The sequence below is a fragment of the Myripristis murdjan genome, chromosome 11 (genome assembly GCF_902150065.1).
Source record: "Myripristis murdjan chromosome 11, fMyrMur1.1, whole genome shotgun sequence".
Classification (NCBI taxonomy): domain Eukaryota; kingdom Metazoa; phylum Chordata; class Actinopteri; order Holocentriformes; family Holocentridae; genus Myripristis; species Myripristis murdjan.
This window is the reverse complement of record NC_043990.1, coordinates 17,537,356-17,558,925: the sequence shown is the minus strand read 5'-3', so window position 1 is coordinate 17,558,925 and position 21,570 is coordinate 17,537,356. Positions and strand designations below refer to the sequence as shown.

At 40.9% G+C, this 21,570-nt stretch overlaps 1 protein-coding gene, 1 long non-coding RNA gene and 1 other non-coding gene across 3 annotated transcripts; 1 reads left to right on the top strand and 2 right to left on the bottom strand.

The window, feature by feature from the left end:
- Positions 1–770: 770 nt before the first annotated feature.
- fam83hb (family with sequence similarity 83 member Hb) lies at positions 771–14,933 on the top strand. Its single transcript, XM_030064183.1, is given in 17 exon segments — positions 771–1,016; positions 6,145–6,238; positions 6,240–6,333; positions 6,436–6,768; positions 8,315–8,356; positions 8,358–8,419; positions 8,421–8,478; positions 8,641–8,765; positions 8,884–9,076; positions 9,078–9,113; positions 9,115–9,443; positions 9,574–11,630; positions 11,633–11,718; positions 11,720–11,743; positions 11,745–11,804; positions 11,807–11,935; positions 13,287–14,933. Coding segments are annotated over 16 exon segments (3,702 nt in total). The 5' UTR covers positions 771–1,016; positions 6,145–6,212; the 3' UTR covers positions 13,335–14,933.
- A 220-nt stretch (positions 14,934–15,153) lies between these two features.
- Positions 15,154–21,210, bottom strand: LOC115368049 (uncharacterized). The gene is made up of 9 exons (XR_003928976.1): positions 21,055–21,210; positions 20,542–20,613; positions 18,751–18,824; positions 18,322–18,369; positions 18,073–18,129; positions 16,547–16,637; positions 16,123–16,186; positions 15,900–15,966; positions 15,154–15,770 (listed from the first exon to the last, which is right to left on the bottom strand). It is a non-coding gene; the product is annotated as an uncharacterized LOC115368049 (long non-coding RNA).
- LOC115368456 (U8 small nucleolar RNA) lies at positions 19,418–19,550 on the bottom strand. The gene has a single exon (XR_003929035.1). It is a non-coding gene; the product is annotated as a U8 small nucleolar RNA (small nucleolar RNA).
- Positions 21,211–21,570: the final 360 nt, after the last annotated feature.

Genomic DNA, 21,570 nt, shown 5'->3' with positions numbered 1-21,570 from the left:
CCTAAAGATATAAATAAGAATTTTTTTTTCTTTTTATCATTCCTTGTGTACTAAAAAATGTCACCCCCCTTTCCAAAGAGGAGGCTGAGGGCTGAGGAAGACCTATCACCATAAATGAAATCCACACTGATGTCAGGGGGTTGAAAAAATACAAATCTTTTTTTTTTTTTTCTCACCTCCAGTTGATGCAAATTCAGCGATAACATCTGCAATCCCTAAGCCCAAGAAAGAACAAAGCCTGTGTCGTTAACTACAGACCTTTTTAAACTCAGAAATTAATTTTAACTACTGATATGGAACCACAAATGACTAAATGGATCCACCCTCACCAAAATATGCAAAAGAGAAAAAGACTACTGCAGCATGGATTACTTACTCCCGTTCAGATAGGACTTGACACTTGGTTCAAACATCACTTTGGTCAAATTAGACGGGATGTGAACTTCCTGAGGGCTTGAGGATTTGGGAATAATCTGTGACTTCAGGGCTGATGTTTGGACTAGACACACCGGTCACCTCCTCCAAATTTGTGAACCAGTCAGGACAAGGCTACTCTTGAATTAAAGTGTAAGGAAATTGCCTACTTTCACATCAGTTCCATGTTAAATTAGTACCCATGTCATGTACTAGTCACCATTTTTGAAATATGCCACTGGAGCCGGGCTTCCAATAACGTTGGGTTAGCAGTCATGATCCAGCAGGGGAGGAGTCTGAGGGCTGAGGAGAGCCCAGGCAGTTGGAGCCGTCCCGTTCCCTCCTTCCTCATTCAGCGCTGCTCTGTGAAGGCGGCAGGCCTGGAGGTACAAGCCGCGCAGGGAAGCGCTCGGAACGGGCCTTACAGGGGGGCGACACGGCTTTTGGGTGGAGTTCTGCCGGACCAAAGGAATGTGACACTCCGACAGGGAAGGAGACGCACAGCCGGGGAATATCGGCGGTGACAGCGGAGAGAGAGAGAAAGAGAAAGAGATACCTATCGGCAGACCTAGACAAGGAAACCTGCAAGTTTCTGCAAAGCAGTAAGTGAGGCGATATGGGGAATTGGTTCAAATTGTTAGCGAAGTGCAACTCGGGCCACCTCTTCGGGACTAGGGAGCTGTCTGTACAAAGGACCTATTCTATTCTTTTCTTTTCTATTTCGGAAAACATTCCCGTAGCCCAATAAAATGTCTGGATGGAGTAAGAAAGTGAAATTCCGGTTACCTTCCGCACCTGAGGCTCCGAGGATTAAGTTGTCCAGGTAGTCTAATTGCATTGCAAAACCTGAACCTTACTGTTATTATAACCTGAGTACACAGTAGACTCCCTATCGTCTGGTGCTAATTTGGAGAGGAAGTCGGTGCTTCTCTCCATATTATGACTTTTTTTTCTTTTTTTTTTTTTTTAATCAAGAGAAATATATATAAACGCATGGAGTAAAGTCATAGTCTGTGGGCCTACAGATGTAAACATAGGCAATAATTTATGTTTAAAATGGCAGTCACTTTTTTTTTCAAGCATTTTAATACTGACATGATGCTCCCAATTAGTCTTTTATGTAACTAACTTCAGATCTCTGTAAGTGTAAGATTAATTATGGGGTAATAGTTGGTGTCCGCCTTGTAATCCTACAGTCCTGTGTGTGTTGAGTAAGTAAAATACATAGGTCCAACTCACTAGACTTTGCTCTGATAATAACAATCTTACACAGACTGATCAATGTTAGGCACTTGGTCAAACCAGTATTGTGTTAATGTGAACTACTACAGACTATTGGCTGTTTCATTTCACAGTGACTCACTGGGTAGAAATAGTTCAACATGTGGTTTTAATTTGAGGAGGAAAAAGTTTGCCTGTTTTAATGTGGTGTCTCTGTGCCTGTGTGCCTCCTATTATAGGTTGCATCTTCCCGCAGAGGACATACACCCAAGGCTGCATTCACTGAATATGTTTGTGTTATCTGTGTATCTAGGGGTCAGTGTCTGTTTGTTCAGGCGTTGTCCTTCAGGTCCTCTGAATGCCTAATATTGTGCTTGGAAAAGCAAATGAGAAAGACTTTACTTGGTTTTACTGGGTTTGCCAGACAAAACAGTCACAAAGGCACCAAGAGCTGATAATGAAGAGTGAAAAGTGAAAAAAAAAAAAGTTAGAAAAAGGCCACCTCAGCCTGACAGAGAGAGCTGTGTATACAAACATATACATTCACCTGAACCTAAGCTGCTTATTGTGTGGTGTGTCAACAGTCATACTAAGGCGTGATGATATATGGAGAGACATGTTGTTTGCTGTGCCTTTCTGGTCTTATCTGTGTACACGTTTGTTAAAGTGATAAAAAAAAACACACTGACACATCCTGACAGGAGCATCGATAAGTGACAGGCTCATCCCTACCGACCTGTTTTCAGGTATTCTATTCTTGATGTATTCCCACAGAATAACCATACCGCATAATTAGAAAGAGCTATGCTGGATCAATGATCGTGTTTGTTTAGTGAGGCGTGTTCAGATATGAGTGTGAGTGAGTATGAGAGTGTGGGTGACAGAGAGAATATAGAGCAAGAGAGAGAGAGAGAGAGAGAGATGGGAGAAAGTACTTTTTGTGTGATGGCGTGGCGAAGGTGTGTTTGTACCTCCTCACTCTTTGCTCTTTGCTCTCAGATTCACGTGTTGAGACAGATAGAGGGTTTCCATCTCTCTGCCCAGTTTTCCTCTCAGTTCCTCCCATGGCAGAGCTCGCACAGGAATGCTGAGAATGAGCCGCTTACACGTCCGTTGAGCAAACATTGTGCACGTCTGAATATTGGGTACATTGATCTCACACCTGCAATTTAGGTTTGTTGCCACATGCCTCTGCCGAGTATTTAAAACTGTTCAAACTGGCTTTATGGCACACTTAAGGCCAATTACCTTTTGCAAGAAACTTAAAATATCATATAAGGCTTGGTGATACTTAAATATTATTGTGAATTGTCTTTCAGCACAATTACAATGATTTCGGAATATTGCGCCAAATAATTCTGCTCTATAAACTGATGTTAACAAGTTATTTTTGTTGAAAAACTAAAAATTAGATAGAGAGATCTTTAGATACATAAGCATAACAAATAAAATAATAAAGTAGCTTAATACAAAAAATGTAAGAAAACTTTGCATACCCTATAGTAATACAGTTTAATGAATATTAGAAATCAAATAGTCTAATAATTAATTTTAATTTTCTATACTATAATTTTAAATTTAAATTATGTATAATTTCATATAACGTAATTAATTTTTGGAGTTTTGTTTGACATCACAACTGACATTACTGTTCAGTTCAATGGTAGGAACATTAATTTGATTATTTATGTGATTTGCACACAAGTCATATCGTGACAATATTGAAAAATGTCATTATGAGTATTGTGATATTGATTTCAACCACATTGCCCCGCCCTAATGTCATAACTGAGTTAAAGAGACAGAGAGGCCCCTATCATCATGTGTCACTTCCTACAGTTTGGTGCACACTGTTGTTGCTATAACAACAAACAAAGCAGCACTATTTGTTTGAAAGCCCCACCACTCAACCAGGTGGAGTGGAGACAGTCTGTCATCAAGATTGTGTTGCTTCATTCACGGTGACCTGGAGGTCAGAACCTGAATGAGGAGCCCCGGGTCCTGTAGTGCCGCTGTGCCCTTGAGCAAACCACTCAGCGATCACAAAAGCCACAGGCTGTACTCCTCGAGTAGGGATGTGAATTTTCTGTTCAAACTAAAAAGCAGCGGCTGAAGATGCAGTCCTGAACTTGGAAAAAGGCACTCCCTGTGGTTTTCTGTCTGCCTTTATAGAGGTGCACGTGCTAGAAAGACTCTCTGAGGCTTAAACACTGTGACTGACACAGGCGAGTGCACATCCCTCAGTTTTGGCTGCTATCTGGACAGGTACGAGCTGTTTTGCCATGCCAGCAAGATTCAGCTGTATGCAGAGCAAGTCCTGGGGCTGCTACATCGCTTTTATAAACGGAATGAAAAAAACTCAGCAGATCGAATCACACGGTTCCTCCACATTAGAAACTTGGCAACACTGAAATTATTTCCATACAAACAGCATGTGCACCCAACATGGCTCCCTACCCACCATGGAACTTTCCTCTGGAATGGGGACAGCAAACCACAAGGTCTATTTCAATGGTTTGAAATGAGTCAAGAAGCAGGATGTTAGCCATTTTGCTAGCCGATGAATCACCACTGAGTGGCATGTTGCAAATTAGCCCTAGGCCAGGCCAGGCCAGGCTAGCTGGTGACTCACCAGGCTGTTGAGTAAACAGTGTTCTCCCTCTGAGCTCAGGGTAGGGCTCCAGGATTTTGCTATCATTATCAGTTTCCTTGGACACACAGACTGCCAATCACATTTCTTAAGACGATAGGTTTCCACAGTAATGTATCTAAACAGTAAAAAACACTTCCTTTTTTGATCACATGTTGCATTGTGCAGAGGAAACCACATGTTCCCAAGTTTCTACCAAGTGTATAACCAGCTTATTCTGACTACCTCAACAGCTGTGTTCAAAAATCTCTCCCATCGAATGGACTGTCCAATATGCAGCAGTCAGGGGTGCGTTATTATAATGTCTAAAGCATAAGTCATTGGTATGTAGGACACATAATGGTGTCCGGGGTTTGAATCTAGCCTGGGTTGTTGTCCCATGCCTTCCCACTCTCTCTCACCCTGTCTTTCCAGTCTCTCTCTGCCTTGAACTGTACAACAAAAACATAATCTTATCAGCTGCATCTGTGCCCATTGAGGTGTGTATATCTGCTCGGTGAATCCTACAACTTCCCCACCCTCTTTTACACACGCATAATGGCACACTCAGAAAATCTTATATAACAGGGCATCATTCAGTACTCTAAGTAAAGTTCAGCTCATCAGGACATACTCTGGCTACATGGTGCTCTGCCACTTCAATGTGTTTGTTGTGAATCAAACAGATTTTAGGAGGTCTGAGCAGCAGCTTGAACCGTGACGCACCCGTATGACAGGTTTACTGAAGAGAAATATGAGAGAACCTGTCTACACAGCTCTTCACACCTCCTGCCTTCCCACCTCTCTCGACTTTGTTCTTTCTCTTACTCTCTTATTGTCTTTCTCGTATTGTCTCTTTCATGTTCTCGGATATTTCTTTCTCTTGACATTGATTCACACTTTGCCCAGAAGACAGGTTTCAGTCATTGGTGCTGTTGCAAGGATGACATTGCATTGCTGAATACAACTCAAATCTTCTATCCAATGGGCAATTAAACAGGGTGTGTGACGCCAGAACTGAAGACTGAGTCAAATTACTCTTATCATTCAGACACAACCAATGATTATATGCACATCCACATAATATATGAGGCATGTTTCTTCTCCCGTGTAAAAAATGTAGTATAAAACACAATGTAAGGTGTACTCTTTGTTTTACAAAAGTTGTGTAGATGTTATGCAAAATACGTAGTATACACAAAACAATAAGTGGACAAATAAGGGAAAGATAAGTACATGTTTTGATGTGTTTTGGTTAGAAATAGTTTGATTCTTGGGCTGTATTTGGTTGAACTCTCACCTTATAAACCCTGCCCTTGGTCTGGAATATCAAATTTCTGTGTTGTGATGTGTCTCAGGAGTTATGCCTGTTGGTGTATTAGATTTAAGCTTGTGACACTGTGAATAAGCAAAGATTTTAATAACGTGAAAGGTGTAATCATCATACTCACTGTACTGGCTTTGACACAACAATAGGTGTATTATGTAAGACGTTATAGGCAATCTGTCTTTTGTGTGCCTTGAGTCGTGTCACAAAGTGGGCTTCCTCTCACCTTGCTAGTGGATATCTAGTTGCATTTTGAGTATTGTTCACCACTGATGGAGGAGCGGTGCATTATGTATGTGTTTACAAAAGTAGCACATCTCATTGTTTCATTTTACGTTAACCTATATGCTATTCTGTTGATTCTGAGACTCCTGGCATGGTATGTTGCATCTCTAAAAGTTGCCACACTGACAGATGAATAAATGAAAATATGGTGCTCACAAAAGCTTTGTGAATGTTTACTTACCTAGAATATTTGTATACATTTATGAGTGTGCATGACACTGTGAATTGAAAGGGTAAACTTATATGTCCCTTTGACTTTGTTGCACAGGTTCCAACCCTTCCCCCCTTACCTTTCTTCACCCGAGCCCTAACCTTTGATCCCAACCTTCTCCAATCATGGCACACCGGTCTCAAGTTCATCGATGGTGATAACCCCCTGGACCCCAACTACCTGTCTCCACACTACCGTGAGGAGTACCCGCCTAGCTATTGACGCTTGATAGAGGAAGACTTACAGGTAACACCACAGACATTTACATGAAAATACACTTTTTATGCATGTGTAATGACTGAAATATTGATTAAGTAATAAATATTGTCCTGTCTGCTGTCATATCAGGGCTACTATGAGTTCCTACAGCGTGCTGAAGTGGTTGATTTCCTGGCACGGCCTGAAATTGAACATATCAAGGCCACAATCCAAGGACCCAACCTGACCTCCAACATGCCAGAGCTGACTTACCATGACAGAGGTTGTGAGGCTGAGGGATCTTCGGACACTTACTGGCCGGTGCACTCAGACCTGGCTGCCCCAGGACTGGACCTGGGCTGGCCGATGCAGCAGCACAGCTTCATAGGGCCTACAGAGGTCACCACCCTGGTTAACCCCTCCGACCCAGATATGCCAAGCATCAAGGAGCAGGCCAGGAGACTCATCAAGAACGCACACCAAGTAAGTCAAAAGGAGGGATGAGAAACAGGCGGAAGGAGGGAGATGTGTTCAAACTCGCATGTCTGGTTTGCTTTCAGGAGCTGCATTTGAGAGTGTAGTGGCATCTGAAAGTCAGATCAAAGCATTCCACACAGTACACAACAATGGTAAATGAACTGCATTTCTATAGCGCGTTTCTAGTCTACCGACCACTCAAAGCACTTTATAATATTTGCCTCACCTTCACACACACACACACACACTCATACACCGATGTCAGCAACATGGTAGTAATATGCTAAATATGAGTATTCTGGTCTCTGAATACAAATTCCTCACTGCTGAGTTCAAAAGGATGGCGTAGAAACACTTGTGATGTGATAATACAACATTTATAACTAGTGAATACCTTGTTTATCTGTCTTATCAGTGTGCAGTGGTCAAGAGTTATTTATCAGAAAAGGAAATTCCATCAAGAGCTGCCAGCAATTATCAATGGTTCATTGTTGGGTTTATCTTCCTGCGTGTCTCCCACTGCCACCGTTAACACCACTCCCTTTCAAATGAATGTCTAGGTGCTTGTCTTCTGCTGAATCAAAAATATAATTAACTTTGATTGTACTTACGCCAGATGTCATCAGAGTAGTCAAACCTGTTTGTGTGTAATGGGTAGTGTCACTGTCTGGTGCAGTCACCTGTCCTAAAAATGTACGAGTTTGTGTATCCTCTTATTATGCCTTGTAGCATTGAGGGAGTATTGTCCTGTTTCCACTTGTCTGAAGAAGCCACACAAGTTACTTGAGACCTTCATCATATCTGTACCATGCCTGTTATGAAAATTTAACAAGTAAAAACAAAAATCCATTCATGTACATAACACCACAATCACCGAGGACAAAACTTGACAAATATCAAGGTGCTTCAGTGGAAACTCGGTCTGGGGTAGTATTCTTTGTTTAACTTTAGGATCGACTGGAATACCAAGAGTGTTTCGATCAAACCCTATTGAAACATGGAACCCTGTATCTCCAGTTTGATAGCAGCTGGACACATTCACTGTTCAGAATCTCACTGGGTTGAGGGGTGTTACTGTGCAGTGTATGGACATGCACATTAAAACCTAATACGGTCCTATCTTTTTCATTAAGAAACAAATTTAAGTCAATCAGTGACAAGTAAAACACTAGACTATGTGTGCTATCAAATTTCATCATGATTTGTAGCACTTTACAGTGTCTCATTATTAACTGAAGTTATGTTACTGTCAAAATAGAAATATAAAGTCAGTCTTTTTTTTTTCATATTCAGAAAAAACTAATATCATCCCTCATACCCCATAAACTGTACAAAACTTGTTGTCTTGGTCAAGTGAAGTGCTCCAATCATAATATTCTACGCATTTTTTGCTTTTGCTGATAACCAAAATGAAAAACTCCTTTGACAATGGTTCCTCCAAATAATGTTCAGAATTCCCCGCAGAGGTCAATAATATTTTTCTCGTATTATTTTTGTTTCATTATCTCACAGACTTATTTTCCCCTTTTCTGATTTCTTGTGCTCACTCCAGGTTATTGCTGTGGTGATGGACATGTTCACAGATGTTGATATTTTTTTCTGACCTGCTGGATGCCACAGCTCGTCACATTCCTGTCTACATTCTACTGGATGAGCAAATGCCATCACTTTGTTGCTATGGTCACCAGCTGCAGAGTCAACTTGGACATGATTCATGTGAGTTTGTGCTGTTCATTTTTCTTATAAGAATTAAATTACCATAAAATCTCCTACTATCCATTGATTTAGGTGTGATTTTTTATTTTTTTATTTATTTATTTTTTTTTACCAAGGAAACATGATTTCTACTTAAAGATGATTAAATTTGGGTTTTTACAGATGATGCGTGTGCGGACTGTAGCAGGGATAACATATTTTTGCCGGTCGGGGAAGTCCTTCAAGGGGCAAGTGAAAGACCGCTTCTTATTGGCTGACTGTAGGGCTGTACTCAGTGGGAACTATAGGTGAGCCAAATGAGATAATTTCATCATTATGCAATTACAAAATGACATGGCAAAAAATCTTCACTGTAACTTAAGGCCACTTTAATAGCTTCCACTATTCTCTCTCACTGTTCTATAGTTTCATGTGGTCCTTTGAGAAGATCCACCGCTGCATCGCCCACCTCTTCCTGGGGGAACTTGTCACCACCTTTGATGAAGAGTTTCGGATTCTCTATGCTCAGTCACAGCCTCTAGTTATTGACCAATCCATTGTGCCACTTCCCAATTCTGAGACAAGCAGCACCAGCAGTTACTTCAGCAGCCAGTTTGGTTTTGAAGAGAAGCCAATCACTGCGGAATCCCAGGGGTTTTCCTCCGGCAGCCTGAGATTCCTTCTGCCTTCCCCTATGGAGACTCAGATCGGAACCCTGCACTTCCCTTCCGGAGGAACGACCTGTTTCGTCACACAATTGAACCTGGGGCTGGAATTACAATTGGAAAGTATTCACAGCAGCAGTTCCGTCTGCAGCAGTCATTCATGGAGCAGGGAAGGTCTATTGTGTCCAGACAAATGGAGATGAGTGCCAGTGCCCTTCAACGGCACAGCTATGCAGAGGGAACTCAAGAGAGCTACACTTCCGCCAGGCACTACATGAAGCACAGAGTCATGAGTAATCTGGAGGAAACAGACCTCCACAGGTTTTGCTCTATAAAATTTTGACATGCTTGTTTACTATCGATAATCTGAATTATTCATGAAACACATACTTTTACACATTAATCATAATCACAAAACAAATAAAATAATAGCTATTATATTTTCTTACAGAGAGCGGACGCAAGGTCATTTCTATCATGAAGGGCCTGGGCCTGGTTCTGGCCATGGACACTACGATGCACTTCGACGCCCTGGTTCCCACCTTGCGCTAGACCAGTATTCAGACTCAAGCTTCCGATCAGACCCGGAGCCCCCTGCTGCTGAAAGCTTTAGTCGAAACTTCCTTTCATCTGATGACCTGAGAGGACCTGATGGGCTCCAGGGACCTCCAGTAGCAGGGAGATATGGTGGTGGTTCCACCAATAAGAGACCAACTTTAGGCCAGTCCTATGCCTGTCAGAGCTCCCCCACACAGCCCCACCCTCATGAGAAGCAACAGTTTCCCAAGCAATCTGATCAAGAGCGGGATCAAGACTCAAGTGTTAGGCAAGGCCTGAGAAGTTGGAGGATCAGCTCCTATCTCAGCGCTTATGAGGATGGTGGAGAGGAAGGCCTGCCCCAACCTATGGGGCCTGATGCATTTGAAGAACCACCACCATCTCAGCAGCCAACTACCGCTGAACTTTCAGTACCGCGTTTTGGGACAAAGGACCAACCAAGTGTTACTTCAAAGCTCAGACAAGACATTCTTAGACCACGCTTTGGAAAGCCGATCATACCTGAGGATAATGATAAAGACTCTGGTCTGAAATCAACCAGGGATCTGATTCTATCAGGAGGTAGCTACAAGCCACGGGTACCTGAGAAGGAAGAGAAAGAGGAGGAGAGAGAGAGAGAATGGGAGAGGAGTGGAGCAAGGGAGGTGGGTGTGGATGTGGAGGTGAAAGAAGCTCCAGATGTCATGCTGTCCAAGCATGAGTCTTTCCGCACACGAATTAACCCGCTCCTTCAAAGGAGCTCTCGTCTACGCTCCTCTCTTATATTCTCATCGTCTAAGGCTGAAATACACAGTGGTAGTCTTGGTCTGAAAACAGCTACAGAGGAAGATGAGGGGCTTGACACAATCCGCACCTCCTCGATTGTGGCCCAGATCCTAGAGAAGAGGAGGTCAACATCTCGGGAGCCTTTTGAATGGAGGAAGAAAGCTGAGGAAAAGCAGACGGAGATGGTGAAAGAGCCAGAGAAAGAGAAACAGTTGAAAGTTGAGTCTCAAGCAAAAGAGGAACTTCAAAAAACTGAAACAGAGGAAAAAGCTCTACCACCTCAAGAGACCCCTCAAGTCAACACAGAATCCCGCAAACCCCAGGAAACACCAACTCTGAACATGAACGATCCGGCCAGTCGACTCCAGTATTTCAAGGAGCTGGCTGCCAAGAGGAAATCCTCAAAGATGGGAACAGAGTCATCGTTAAAAGCCGCAGAGCCTGCTGAAAAAAAGCCAGATCTCTCTGATAAGTCTCCTCCAGTTACAACAGTTCCCAATATTCCATCTGTCTCTGTCACCCCAGCAGACCCTGAACCAAAGAAGCCAGACCTCTCATCAAAAGTGGCAGAGCTCACTCCTAAACCTTCCCTTAGTGCCTCAAAGCCACCTGTGATCTCTGCCAAGCCATCGGTAACCCATCTGAAGCATTTAGAGGACAACTTCAACTCATAAAGAGGAGAATGTTCCAGAGAAAAAGATCTATTCAAGTCCCTAAAACCCCTTCCTTCACCCAAAATCTTCAAAAGGGATCCCCTGAAACTGAAAGGATTGAATCCTCGTCGTGTGTCCTGTGGTGAGGAGATTCTGACAGCAGATGCTACAGATGCAGAGAAGAGTGAGCTTAAAAAGAGCCGCTCTCATAGCTCTTCAACTATGACACGTGCTGAATCAAAGGATGGACTTCAAAAGATCATGGGCTCTAATACGTCGATCAACACACTATCAGGTGAGGGGAAGGGTGAGGGAAAGCCACTTGATTTCCTGAAGAAGCAAACTCAGAGGCCTAAAAGGGTTCCTGGGACCCAAGATAAGGAAAAGAAATCTGCAGCAGGATCAGATGATAGGGACTATGAGCACTGTAAGAGGAAGACTGAAACTCTGGCCACAAAGCCAAGTTCATCCTCTAAAGACACGGGGTCCGCCACCTCTGACCAAAGCACAGCCAATCACAAAACGGCAACAGGCACGCAGGCTCGTCCCGGTACCAGACCTCCAGCAGCTATGTTCTGTTCAGCAGCAACCTGCGAGATGATACCAAAGTCATTCTGGAGCCAGATCTCAGCCAACAGCCAGAAGAAACCGACAGGAACGAGAGGAAGCAGGAGGGGACAAAGACAGTGATGGGGGGGAGAAAGGGTTGGAGAGAGACAAAACTCCCTGAGAAGGAACCGATTCCTGCGACCACAGGGACTAGTCAGGATGCGAGAAGGTTTGCTGAAGAGGATAGAGAGCCTGAGGAAGGAGAAGAAGGTCTACAGTCGCTTCGAGGTAATTATCACTGCAAGATAGAGGTTTGCTGAGTAGGGAAAGAACAAAGGAGAGCTGAACTAAAGTAGTGTTGAGAGGAGTGAACACAAAAAATCTTGGATTTAGGATTTCAATTAAATACAACTGTTATTTCAAATAGAAAGATTAAATTCTGAATTGTTTGATATTTGATAAAACAAATACAGAGAAATCCCAAAGTGCTCCCAAATACATTCAAACTTCTCTACAGAATGAGGACAGTGGAGGATAGTGGATACTGGAGGTGTCACATACTCTCAGGGTTTGAATCAAGGATTCATGTAGAGAGTTTGAAATGGAAAGATGTCTTCAGTCTATGAAATTAACATGAACTATGCATTTGCTGGGCAACAGTCTTTCAAAACAATGAATATTGTAATAAAGTTGTCTCTCAAATTTAGAAATTACATACTGTATTTCACCAATTAATCGCCGGGCCGCAAATGGCCGCCTGGCACCCTTTTTGCGTATTAAACGACCACCCGAATAACTGCCGGGGCGATTATTTGCATTATATTGAGGTAAACCCAAAATAAGGCTATTCACCTTATTTTTGCAGAAGTAACCAGTTAGCCGCACAATAACTGTGCGGCACTTCCGTTTTCTGTCAAAATAAGAGGAGCTAGCTAACGGTAGAAAAAAGGATACCGTATTGTACCTATTGTTAGTGCTTTTGTACTACAAATATGTTGGACAGTAACTGTCATCACAATAATGGCCTGGTGCAGGTCTGTGTAAAAATAAATAGAAAAAAAATAAAATAAAAATAAAAAAGGCCTGCAGGCCTAGTTCTTGTAAACGCCTGGGGTCCAAGTTGATTTTGCGTATTAAACGCCCGGGCTATTAATTGGTGAAATACGGTATGCTGCTACTTGTATGTTGAAAATTATTGCAAATTTCATAACTATAACATATACATTTTTGACATTTTGATATTTCCTTGGAATTTGAAGCCAGAGAAAATAAAAACATGTTGATGAACCTTTTACATAAAAGTTTGGTAAAGCCTTGTACATATCACAACAAATGAGCCACCTCCTTCTCATTGCTTTTTATCTGCAGTAGAGGTTCAGAGTATAGTTAAATAATGTTTTACAATAGCATACTACTCTAGCCAGAATTTGACACGGTTTTACGTTATCATTGTCAGCAGCCTAAGTTTAACAGCACCGTTAAAATTCAGAAAGATAGGAATGTTCACTGAAAGCCAGAGGAGTCAGTGGACGTTGAGGGGCACTAACGGTAAAGGGGAGAAGAGAAAGACACTGTGTGTATGTGTGGGAAGGCTCGTATCCTGTTGCATTCACTCTTATCCCTGTTGTTCTGTTAACAGATGGGGAATAGCCTGGATAACAGAAGATGGAGGAGAGACCTTTTGTAAGGAGACTATGCAAAATGATCAAAAAGACTCATTGTTCATATGTGCCAATGACACGATGAAAGTACCTCTACAGGTTCTACACTGTAGCCTTGCTGGATTTTCACACAAAGCAATAAAACTTGAAAAAACAAACTATAAAAAATCTGAAAACATTGATGTTTTGGAGTTTGGAATGCACCTGCGTGCCAAGACCGGGTACTTCTTTTGCCTTATATGGTGACTGAGAGAAAGAAGAGTGGAATTACCTCCATGTGGTGGATGGAATAAAGTTCTTCAACAAACATCATGGTAGGGCAACTTTTACCTCCACGGTATGACTGGGTTGTATTGTATGCATGTGAGCAACTAGTTAGAGGGAGTAACAGAATGTGAGTGCATGCCTCTTTGGCAGTTAGAAAGAAATAATTCATGCCAGTCAACCAACAAGCCTGTATATACTGTAACTGCACATGCCTAGTATCAGTGCTGTGGTGTTAACAAATGTCCTGTGTATTTATGACTTTGTGTGGAAATGGTCATGTTTAAAGTAGGTCTCTGTGGAATTACGCTGTGCCACAGCCCGCCAAGGTCCTCAATAAAACCCAGCACTATTATTAACCCAGGTACTCCAAAACCAAATATAGCAAGACAAGGATATGAAGTAGGAAAGAGGAACAGAGATGGAGAAAATTATGAAGGGAGAAAATGATGAGCAAGTCTGTGAGATTATGGAGGGTGTGGAGCGAGACAAACCAGAATGCAGTGATAGAAAACTTTGTGCTATATTCACTACAAGTCTTACTTTTGAGATAACAGCAATAATGTTCCCATAGAAAGCTGAGCCTGTGGTGAACTTTAGCCTCTCAAGAAGTGGTATGTGGTATCTTTCTATTAAGGTGTGGCCCTGCTTCTCGGGGAATGAATATGTGAAACAACCCACTCAAAGAAGGACTAAGCCTGCTAGGGCACAGGAACAAAAACAAACAAAAATAGATTACTATCACTAGTAGTCTCTAAGCAATGTAAAGGAAAATGTAAAACATCTCCTCATGAATGACTTCAGCATATGGACAACTTCTGTATGGCTGAAAAATGTGCCCCTTATCCCTGTCTCCTTCCTGACCTGTGTCAGATTAGTCATCACCTCCGTAGGAAAAGAGAAAGGATAGCAACATTTCAGTGCTGGAGGAGGGCCATGCTTCATAACATGAGTGCTTAACTTGTGAAACCTACGCCCCTTTACAGCTTTGATAACCTGTTTTTCAGTCTGTAAACACTCCACCAAAGGACTTGGCTTCTTGGTACACAGTTCCAAACCCTGAACACTAGCCCGGCATCAAACCATTTAGTGTTTTGTTTCTAGTGTTGTATAATAAAAAATAAATAAATAAATAAAATACAAACTGGAGGCTCTAAAGCTGTATTGGACCAGTTAAGACTATATTGTATTCTGCTAGACATGCTTCTGTAAATACTTTGATAATAAAAGGGGTGGTTAATATTTTAAATAACAGATTATGATCACCTTCCCTGTGATCTCAAAGTGCCTTGTAGTGTCATTATTCAATTAATGTGTGAATATGTGGTTTTGACAAAAAAATTAATTGGCATTAAGGGTAATTTCTTACACAGGGTAATTGTGTTTTCTTTTCAAACCTGTATTGTATTGTATGTTATGGTTATTACCTGTAACGAAAAGTGTCCTGTATTAAATCTATGCAAAACCAAAGCTGATTCTGATGATACTGTGTGCACATAGGTTGTGTACGTATACTGGTTGTGGTGTTTTCATTCATAGTTGTTAGGAAATCACACAATACAAATCCTTTGACAACAATTTGAAAACACTGAGAATAAACTGTATTCAGTTTCTTATATGAACACCTTTACATTGTCTCAATACAAAATAACTAATAATGGTGCAAATAAATACCGCACACAATAATAACTATATGGCCTATAACAGACTAGTTCAACAATCAAGAACAGTAAATATCAGTAAGCAGTAAATACCCAGGTATCAGTAAATAAAATGTTTATTGTTTGCTGTTTACCTTGTAAGAATATGTTAAATACGTAACCTGCTTTGTGTGAACTGATCCAAATTCTTAGACTTTGTATGATATGAAATGGAGCAAGGATGACAGCAAACAAAGTGGATACCAACTGCCTTTTTTAGCGCAGCATCTCTAGCTTTATAGAACAATTAACATCAAAACCAACCATTCAAAAGAGTCAAGGGCTTGGCAAATAAATAGGGTTTGGCAGGCAAAGATGTTTCTTACATATGCAGTGAAAATGTGTCCTGGTGGGAGTAGAATGAAGGATTATTACTGCTTCTCTAAAACTTTATGTAGCTCTAGCCCTGAGTCTGTGCTGCTGCTGCCCCTTGTTGCTTCAGCTTCATCTGTTCCAGCTCCTCATCCAGGTGGTGCAGCTGAGCCAACTTAACTTGTTCTACAGGAACCACAGAACAAGGCCAAATTAAATTAGATTAAAAACTTAGAAACAAATTGCATGCACATTCGCAGAAAGGTGTGAATAATAATGTGTGCTCACACAAACAGCACATTGTTACATGCTTACCGACTGCTAACAGCTGTCGTGTTGCGTTTTCAACTCTCTCGATTTCATGCGGAAGTCTCTCCGGGGTCTGGGGAAAAAGCAACAACTTCAAGGATATGAATCTATTTTAAACAACAAAAAAGGCAGCAAGTTTTTTCTTTTTTTAGTTTAGATGTTTTGGAAAAAAGAGGAAAATAAGCTCAAATGAATCACTGTTAAAAATGCAGCAGCAAGCAGAACTCACAAAGACAGAGTGCAGATTCTTATGCTGCTCTATCAGCTGATGAAGGCTGTTTTCAAACTTCATTCTGCAATATTAAAAAATAAAATAGAGCAGAGAAAGGCGAGGCAAGGCGAGGGAGTCCTCATGTGTTCAGAAAGTGTATTTCACAGGTGGGGAGCACAGAAACTAAACACTGCTTCACCTTGTTTGGTTTTAATTCTGGGAAACACTGAGCAAACCTCTCCCAGATGACCTGAGGGCTCTGGATGCCTCATGTGGTTCAAGTTAGAAATATATGTAGTCCCATGACCGTTTAGTGCTTTGTAGAAAAGTAATAAGATTTTAAAGTCTATTCTTCGACAGTATGACATGATTTCAAGGATATGTTTAACTGGTCTTGTTTATTTTATTACAACTCTTTATGCTGTAGTTTACTGATAAATACCGCTGCTTTCGGTGTTTAAGCTTGAATTCCTGGATTTCACACTGTACTTTTCCAACCGCTCCTCAGTTTTCTTGTTTTCAGCTGCAACTGCCTGGAAAACCATGACCAACAAAAGGAAATAAACACTACAGTTTTTTCTCCATGGCATGAACAATTCACCTAAAGATGGGTGACCAAATTAAGGAAAACCCAACATAAATAGTCTTAATCAAGTGTTGAGCCAACAGACCAGCTTAAGTACACCTTAGCACAGATTCTGGGACTCCACTGGAGGAAGGAAGGAATAATATCATTGCAAAAGACCCTGTATGTAGAGAGGGATATTACAGTAGGGCTGCTGTTCATAAACCCTAATTACAAGGGACAAATGCACATTTTTGAGAGTTCAGTGGCACAAAACCGTAGACACTGGCTCTACAAAGATGTGGAAAAAGTGATTCTGTGTTCACGTCATCCTTCACCATATTCTGGACAAGCGCGCGGGTGAGTGCACAACGTGGTGTCACCAAGATAACACTACAGGCCTGAATGGCTGACCCTTACAGTGAGGAGGTCCCCTGGCTCTGTTATGATGTGGGAGACCATTCTCCTAGCATGGATTGGGTCCACTTGTCCCCTTAGTAGGAAGACTCATGCCAAAACAAAGTTATTCTGAGTCATCACCTTTAAACTATGGTAAAACATTTCTATCCTGAGGGGAGTGGTCTCTTCCAGGATGACAATCTCCTCCATCCACGGGGCATGAGAGCTCTCTGAATTGTTGATGAGGATGAAAATGAAGTAAATGATTTGCTACAGCCGCCATATTCACCAGATCTCAACCCAAATTAACACCTAGAGATTTTGGACTAATGTGTTAGATAGTGCCCTCCCACTACCCTCAAAACCCACCCACAAAACACCAAATGAGGGAATATCTTCTGCAAGAATGGAGCTCCATCCCTCCAGTAATTTCCTTGTGAGACTTGTAGAATCTAGGGTTCGACCTGAGGGCATGTGCCTCTAGGAACATGTTTCGCGTAATGTGTATCAGGATTATGTTGTATATTTGATACAACAGCACCATATGATACTGGAATGCTGCACGACAATGTTTATCATATCGACGTCACAAACTGTTGAATTGTCCAAGGACGTCATGTAGGCCTGCAATACAATCTGTTATACACCAAATATGATTCTATCATGAATGTATATAAAAGAATTTCAGAAAAGCAAACAATAAATGAAAGCATAAAAAATAAAAATGGCATATCATGAAAAGGAGGAAAGATGGTTACGCCTATAAAATTAATCTCAAACATCTAGGGCTCAACTTGAGATTTTTAATTCTGTACTTAGCATCTGTGGTGATTAACCATCGTTCTAACATGTAGCAGAACGTGTACTGTCATTTACTGCCATTATGTGTCAAAATAAATACATGTATCAGATCTACCAAGGAGGATGAGGAAAATGAGTAATATTCATCCTGGAGCAAAACTTTGAGGAAACACGCCCATTGACATATTAGTGCAGAGCCTCACCTGAAACATTCCTGCTCTGACTCGTCACCACTGGAACTGCCAGGATCCTGTTCGTCTCTGCAGAAAAACCTCTGCTGATTCTACTGGTCATAATTAGTGCAAGCAAGTGTGTATTCATGCTCTCATTGTTTACAGACATCAGTGAATGAAAACACACACTCTGTTCTGTTAAATGTGTGTTAAATGTGTGGGTTTTGACAGAATACCTCCATTACAGCTCAAGAAACTGATGACAACCTCAATTTGTACCTTCTTTCTCTTGGAGGATTCTCTCCAGTTCATAAGCTTCACGTTGTTCTACAAATAATAATAATAATAACAATTGTGGTGTACAAACTTCATTAAATAGTACAAAAAATTATCAACAATTCATATTTACTTCAACCCACTTGTGTAATAGAACATAAATGGACAACCTGTATTGGTTTAAATAAAATATTAACAAGAACATATCTATGGCAAAGTATCCCTGCATGAAACTTTGAACTCTGCTAATTTCCTACAATCAGAAAGATGACTATGGATGACTGGGCGACTGGTGTTGGTATGTTTTGTTTTGTTCTCCATGGGATTCAAGGGATTTACTTGGAGGTAGACGATGCACATGGTGTCAACTTTTGTCTACCATCTAGAAACACGGATACACAAAGTTTAGTGAAAGATGATTCAGTATCTTACTAGATGCAAACTCCTTCTGCAAAGAGTTATGAAGCGCCTTAGCTCTTTAATTTCTTCTTCCAGGGACCTTATCTCTAAAATCAGCAACCAGAAAAACTTTATAATTGCTGCGGGAAACTGGGTCAGTTGCAGAAATAAAAAAAAATAAAATATGTTGTATTAGAAATGTGTAAAAAATGTATGTGCTTATGTATAAATATGTGCTTTAAATCCAACGTAAAAAGGTATGTGCATTATGTATAAATATTTGCATTGATTAATACTACGCATTACAACAATAAATACTGAAATAAGAAAATGAGCATATGTATAGATACACACGGGGACATTGCACTGTTCAGTGGTTAAATAAACAGTTTAAACAGTGTAGAGTTATGCAGTCTGCACATTTTCATTCCAACTAAAAACTCTGCCAGGTGATGATCACCTCACCTTCAAGCAGAGAGGAGGAACTAATCACTGAAGTCATCTGGTGGTGTTTTTGATTGAAATGGAAATGTACAGACTGTCAGCGATACAGGGCACATGGCTAGCTACCACTGCAAGGTGTAAATATTGAAGATACAGGAGTTTATGTTATTACTTTCACTACTACACAAATTATAAAGAGTTAAACTCTACAGCTCCTTCACCATAAAATATTTATTTTGTTTAAACATATTCGATAATCAGAATGGGTCTTGTGGAGTGTTGCTGTTCTCCACAAGCCAGAGATAATAATCATATCTCATAAACCTCCATTCATCATTTTCTGATACTCCATTACTGGAGTAACAGGTAAGGATGTACCTCACTGACGATACTGACTGAATGCGTCAGAACTGGCCTACCCTCACGTAAAGCTTTCTGGGTCATGGTGCTGAAGTTTGCATGAAAATACTATGGAGATTGTTCGTAACATCTACCTAAAATGATTTCATTACAGTCGAGTTCATAATGTACAATTGTGTAAAGAAGCGTTAACAGTCCTCGAAATAGCTTTTGTTAGCGCAGAATAAGCAACGGCGTGGTTATTCGCATATCGTCATCAGAAGGCCAGTCTGCTTATTGGTGCATACCCCAAAACACTTTTATATTAACGTTATTATCGTCAATATACGCAGTCGAGCGTTTTCCATCTCCAATTTGAACCGACAATGCGCTGTATCGCCTTGTCATTCCTAAACATACTGATGTTGTTAAGAGAAAGACTTAAACGACTTACAAGCGGAAGCGAAGTGTAACCAAAGGTAGTCCTCAAATGAAGATAGTTATTTCGCCTAACCATAGCCGACGGAGACCTGTTTGAGCGGCGATCATCCTATTTAACTGGAATAGGGTGACTAATAAACGTCACATGCAGTTAATACTCACAGCATAATTTACCCAAGAAGATCGGTTATCAGAGAAATAACACATCACCATACTGCGTAGGCGTGAAAGAGGATCACGTTGTTTATTCCACTGCTCGTAGAAAATAATCGCGAATGAAATGTTGTGAATTGGCAGTGTCTATGATTTTAAATGCTGCTACCATTACTACCATCAAATCCGGGCAGTGTAGCGCAAAAATGTCTGAGACAAGGTGATGATAATTGCCCCAAGTTATCCCCAAGGTTCATTTGTTCAGAAATGAAAGGTAGATGAAGTTCCTACTTTGTCCGATAGATGTCACTGTTGTGCAAGCGGACTGTTTTGTACCGTCCATCTATCCAGGGCTGTTAAAACTCCCCTATCGCAAGTCACAATATCTAAACCAGAGAGGTTTAAAAAGCTGTGCAAATATGTCCATACTTTATATACATCACATACCTTGCTGATGCTCCTCAGTTTTGCTAGCCAGTTGTTCAACTTTAGACTCCTCCATGTTTCCGCCACCCGTGCCTTACACAGAAGATTGTAAACGTAAACGCATTTGTATTTTAAAATAACACCTCTGCTTCTTTGCAACATAACCTAATTTAACTACGTTTTGGGGGCTTTACTAACACCCTGAAGGTTGAAACCTGTGAGGAAAAAACAAGGGCCAAGCTGTTAGCATTTCAAATGAGCTCGCTAACATCAACTAGCCATACAAGCTAGCTTTCCTCCGGTTGCTCCGTTAGCTAGCTGGTAAATAGTGGACGCATGGCGGACACAGGGACCACTTAAATAATTAATTAACAACTAACACTATGAATTTAATGACTATCTTCCCTTTTTCTAACACAACTGTGTGTTAGCATACTTTTGTAAACCCAACAAGCCACCTCCAAACTCAACGGTTTCAGGCCCGGCTGAACCTTCAAGTATTCCATTGCACATGTAGAGTTTATTTCATCTTACCTGCAGATTTGTCCTATTTATCCGGCTCGAACAGGCTTTACGGAAAGCAAAAGGGAAAACAAAAGCAAACTTTATCCCGTTGTGAGCCGTTCACCGTCGAAGCGGCTCCGAGACTTGCGCCCAAACTATAGCGGTGTTCGTGCGCCTGTGGGCCACAAGTAGACACAAAACCCATTTTCCTGCTCGCTTTGCAATAGCATATATATAATAGCATATATATATATATATATATATATATATATATATATATCTATATATATATATATATATATATATATATATATATATATATGTGTGTGTGTGTGTGTGTGTGTGTGTGTCTATATATATATATATATATATATATATATATATCGTGTGTGTGTGGTGTGGCTATATATATATATACTATACGTGTGTGTGTTGTGTGTGGTGTGGTGTGTGTAAGCTTTGGAGTTGGGCAACCGTTAAAGAGACAGTTTTTTCATATACTACTAATACTGGATAATAAGAACAATAATGATAAAAAAAAAAAAG